The sequence below is a fragment of the Leptopilina boulardi genome, unplaced genomic scaffold (genome assembly GCF_019393585.1).
Source record: "Leptopilina boulardi isolate dan_hultmark-lab unplaced genomic scaffold, ZJU_Lbou_2.1 LbouV2_147, whole genome shotgun sequence".
Lineage (NCBI taxonomy): Eukaryota > Metazoa > Arthropoda > Insecta > Hymenoptera > Figitidae > Leptopilina > Leptopilina boulardi.
The window spans coordinates 254-5,677 of NW_026137693.1; the positions used below are offsets into that span (position 1 = coordinate 254).

The 5,424-nt window shown below is 38.9% G+C and overlaps 1 protein-coding gene across 1 annotated transcript; it reads right to left on the reverse strand.

The window, feature by feature from the left end:
- Positions 1-4,414: 4,414 nt before the first annotated feature.
- Positions 4,415-5,104, reverse strand: LOC127291619 (abl interactor homolog). Its single transcript, XM_051320819.1, has one exon. It carries the CDS (start codon positions 5,102-5,104, stop codon positions 4,415-4,417), a length of 690 nt encoding a protein of 229 aa, XP_051176776.1.
- Between the last annotated feature and the right edge of the window lie 320 nt (positions 5,105-5,424).

Sequence of the window (5,424 nt, forward strand, 5' to 3'; positions counted from 1 at the left end):
GGTTGGAAAGGCTAAAAATAAATAAAATAATCTGATATACATATTTAATATTCATCACATTAATAAAGTAACTAAAATTATTTCTTTGAGGGAATTCAAACAATAGAACGTTTCAACCACCCAATTTTAATTCTCTTAATTTTTAAATGAGACCTTTTTACGTAAAATGTTTGGTCTAAATTTTTGTTTTTTCTGAACCATCGTTAGGTCAGTCTTTTTTTCTACATTTTCGCAATGTTGATTTGACTTCGATGTCGACGGTTGATTATCATCAACATTAATTGATTGATGCTGAGTTTTCGAATTATTTTCATAATTTAAACTACTTTTGTTTTTCTTGTCGCTAGTTTTTTCTACTCTCGGGCGGATTATCGCTATCTTTCAGATTCTTTAAATCGCGTGAATCGTTATCAACTTTTTTCGATGCATTTTGTACAGTTTTTGTTTCCCGTGAATTTAAAGCGCTACTCTCTTGATCGTTGTTACAATTTTTTTTCCTAAAATTCGACGAAGAATTCGATTCTAAATCTTTCAAAAAATACGCCGGTTTTAAGTTTTCAATCGAAATTTGTTTATGAGTACCATTGACGTCAACTTCAAAAATTCTATCACTTGTGCGATTTACAATCTTGTAGGGACCAATATAGGGCGGTTCCAAAGATTGTTTTAATTTTCGAACTCGATAGAAAACATGTGAACACGTGGCTAAGTCTTTAAACACAAAAGCTCTCGATTTATGCCTGTGCTCGACGGGTATCGGTTTGACTTGTCTCATGTGACTTTTAAATTCCTCGATAAAAATTTCAGGAGAAGGCGCGTCATCATTGTAAATCACGAACTCTCCAGGCAAACAGAGAAGTTCCGTACAAAAATTCTGCAGGTGATGAACCGATATCCAATACATTATTACGAATTCCTAAAAGAACAGTTGAAAGGACTTTGGACCAATCTCTAGTTGCATGGCACATTATTGCAGCTTTAATTGAACGATGAAAACGTTCTATCATCCCGTTAGCTGCCGGATGATAAGCCGTTGTTCGAATGAGCTTGCAACCAATTGTTCTAAGAAGTTCCTTGAAAATATTCGATTCAAATTGCCGACCTTGATCGGTTGTGAGAATTTCTGGGGCACCAAATCTCGATACCCAACCATCTACGAATGCTCTGCAAATTGTCGCAGCCTCGATATCTCGAATCGGAATGGCCTCCGGCCAACGTGAAAATCGATCAATCATTGTTAAACAATATTTACACCCTTCACTGACCGGTAGAGGTCCGACTAAATCGATATGAACATGTCTAAAACGTGAGTCGGGAGCAACAAAGTTTGCTGGTTCAAGAATATTATGACGTGACACTTTTGAACGTTGACAATCAAGACACGATTTCGCCCATTTCGTAATATCTTTAGCCATACAAGGCCACACGTATCTTTTGCTAATAATTCTTCTCGTTACTTTTGCACTGGGGTGAGCCAACTTGTGAAAAAGTTGGAATACCTTTTCTCGCAAAAAATAGGTACGAAAATTCGCAAATTTTCCCCCGAAATATCGCAATACAACTCCTCGTCATTCGGACCGACAATTATTTTTGTCATTTTTAAACTGGAATATTTTGATTTCAATTGCGCGGCTAATTCAGAGTCATTAGCTTGAGCTTGAGCAAAATCGGTGAAACTAAACTCAGTGGGTAAGATAATGCTATCAATCCGAGAAAGAGCGTCTGCAACGACATTTTCTGAACCCTGCAAATAAACGATGTTTGTAGTAAATTGTGAAATGTAACCAAGTTGACGAGTTTGACGCAATGTTGCACTCGTTGAATTTTTCGTGAACGCAAAAGTAAGCGGCTTATGGTCTGTAACTACTGAAAACTCATGACCCTCGAGAAATTGTCATATGTCAACTCGCGGTCATATGTACTATAACCCATTTGCGCTTTATTTAGTTTTTGAGAAAAGAACGCGATTGGACAGTATTTGTTGTCTTGAAATTGTTCGATTACTGCACCAATGCCTTGATCAGAAGCATCAGTAACGAGACGAGTTTCAACATTTTCTAACGGGTGAACCAACAATGTCGCGTGTGACAAACTCTGCTTGACCGCTTCGAACGCAGCTTCGGAATCGGGCGTCCAATCGATCGGGGTCTTGTCATTTTTCTTTGACTCACCTAAATACTGTACTAAAGGTTTTTGTAATTCAGCGGCATGAGGAATACTCTTTCGATAGAAATTTACCATTCCTAGGAAACGTCTTAATTCGGTGACCGTTTTTGGTTGTGGGTAATTGACTATAACCTCCGTTTTAACCGGATCGGGTCGAATTCCAAATTTGTTGATTAAATAACCTAAAAATGTAATTTCCTCACGACCAAATTAACACTTTTTGATATTAATTCGAAGACCAAATTTCTCGAGTTGTTTGAGAACCGCCTTAACGTCCTCCTCGTGTTGCTCAAGGGTTTCGTATGCGACCAAAACGTCGTCTATATAAGCGAATACGAATGGCAATTCTCCCAAGGCTTTATGAATATACCTTTGAAAAGTAGAACTCGCATTTCGTAAACCGAAATTCATTACCCGGAACTCGAAAAGACCAAACGGTGTGATAATAGCAGTTTTTGGAATGTCCTCAGGAAATACTGGCATTTGATTGTACGCTTTTTCCAGATCCATCTTAGAAAAGAAATTTTTATTATGCCGAATCGAAGTGAAATCTAATAATAACGGTACCCGATATTTGTCTGGAATGGTTTTAGAATTAACTCGCCGGTAATCTCCACAAACTCTCCAGGAACCGTTTTTATCCGGTTGCATATGCGAAGGTGATGCCCATTGACCTTTTGACGGTTGACACACCTCAAGTTTGCATAAATTCTGAAAATAATTTTTAGCAAAAATCATTTTTTCTAAGGACAACTTACGAGCTCTCTCCGCAACTGGAGGACCTACTGTATCTATGTAATGATAAACCTCCTGTGAGATTGGCAAATCGAACTGTGCAAGACCCGTTACCTTCGGAAATTCGCTAAGAATTTTTGCAAAAACACAAGAATTACCAACTGTGCTAATTCCCACTAAATAAACTTCCATCACTGCACCGTCTATACTTCGATTAAAATTAATGTCGAAAATTTTCCTCTCTTTAAGGTTTACCGAAAGGTCATAAAAAGAAAGCAAATCAGCCCCTATGATTGGTTGAGGAACTTGAGCGACACAAAAATTCCAAGAAAATTGTCTATCTAATCCAAGATCTAAATCCATTCTTTTTTCCCCGTACGTAAAAATCTGAGAATCATTCGCCGCGTATAAAATCCTATCGCTTGGTTTACTATCGTTTAATTTATTTACAGGAATTATAGAGATGTCCGATCCGGTGTCTATCAAAAATGATAAACCGGAATTGGCATCTGTGATATGGAGACGTTTGGAATTATTAGGACTCATCCCGACAGTCCCCGTGAGAGGATGTGAATCTAGTTTTCCGACGATTTCCCTTTATCATCTGACCACGAACAAGGCGGAGTATAACTCTTGGCCTTTTTACCAAATTTTCGATGCTTCCAGCTCAACGTGTTACAGGAATTTCCTTTTTGATTATCGCGACTATTTGACTGCGAACTAGAATTACTGCGACCGCGTTGATTTTTCTTTAAAGATTTAATATCATTTTCCATATTCGATAATCGTTTAGAAACTTCTTTCAATTCAGATATTAGGTTCGATAATTCGGAAGGATTTGAATCTACGACTGAAACTTGATTTGCTGTATTTTCAGTTTCATCATAAATCTTATCCGCGGCCTCTGCAAGTTCGTCAAGACTGACATTTCGCATTGGAGCCAAAATAGGTCGACATGATGACGATAAATGCTCGAAGAGAACAGCCTTTAAGAAATCCTCAGGACAAAGATTATTGATTAAGTCTACGCAATTCTGCAAGTAATTGAGACGGTTTATCCGGCACTGTCAACTTGCCCTTTAATAATTGCTTGAACCGTTGTTCTGCAGTCGCCGAGAAATTTGCTATTATTTTTGCCTTAACCGCGGAGTAAATGTTTTCCGGAGTAGGGTTTATTAAAATTAAATCTCTCACGCACGCAGATGCTTCTGAATCTAATTCCGTATTTATTGCATTAAATTTTGCGGATTCTAAAGTTATATTACGCAAATCAAAAATTCTTTCTACTTGCGCGAACCAAAGAGTTGGGTCGGTTTTATTAAATGGGGGAAGTTTCGGAATTTTATAAGATACTTGACCCTGTAAACGAGTTAATTCCAATTGTAAACGATTTAATTCTAGAGCCACAGAAGAACCCACTCTTGACTGATCAAAGGCTACTTCAGACATTGTATCGTTCTCCATAGTGCTAGTGCGTACTATTCCCGCACCAAATTCTACCACATGCGTATTTCTATTCTGCACGTGTTCCGACAGCTGTACCTCTTGAGAAGGGGTAATCACGCCCCCTGAATGTCCCGTTCCACCCTCTATCAATACCCCGCCTGAAGATTCGCGTACCTCCACCTGCCCTGTCGACCCTGTTTTGTCCAAACTCGACCTGCATCTGTGGCGGAGGGGAATGGTTACCCACACCTTGGCTAGTTGACGAGAGATTGAACGCCAGAGGAGGTGGGGGCTGGCTACCATTGCCTTGGCTAGTTGAGGGGAGATTAACTGAGGATTGAAGGGGGGGATGAGTGCCTATTGCTAAGTTAGGAGCAGAGATAATATTCTGTACTATCGGTGGTGGTGGATTGTTCACCATATTAACCGATGGGGGTGGAATATGCATGGGAGGCAATATTTGAGATTGATTACTTCCCGAACTACTCGAAGGGGGTGGATTATTTCCGGCTTGATTCTGATCGATTGGAATATCACTTGATTGTTTTTGCACGGGTGGATTATTACCTGGTTGATTTTGCGCAGGTGGATTACTACCTGGAACACTTGCACCCGGGGGGTTGTTACCTGTGTTTGGGCGTGGGGTACCTGCGTTTTGATTTGTGGCTGCTACGCCCCTCTGGGCATTTGCCGGAGAGTTCGCTACCTCAGCCTGATCACGCCTGTTCCTCACGACCTGATCTCGCGTAACCACCATTATTATTTATTACCTCGAGCACAAAATCAAAATTATAAACTCAAAATCAATAGTTCTTATCACTTCGAGAATTGAATCAAAATTTATTCTTGACTTCCAATTATATATTATTACGAATGAAAATGCATAAAAAATTTTCTACTTTACCACCGTATACTGTATGTCACCAATAAGCTAATAAACGCACTGTTTTCAAAAAAAAAAAAAATAATCCAATTTAATCAATTCATGTGCGACGTCAATGGTAAACAACTCAACATCAATCCACCGCACGATTGTTTCTCTAAATATACTTGGTTAACTTAATATAACAAGAAGAA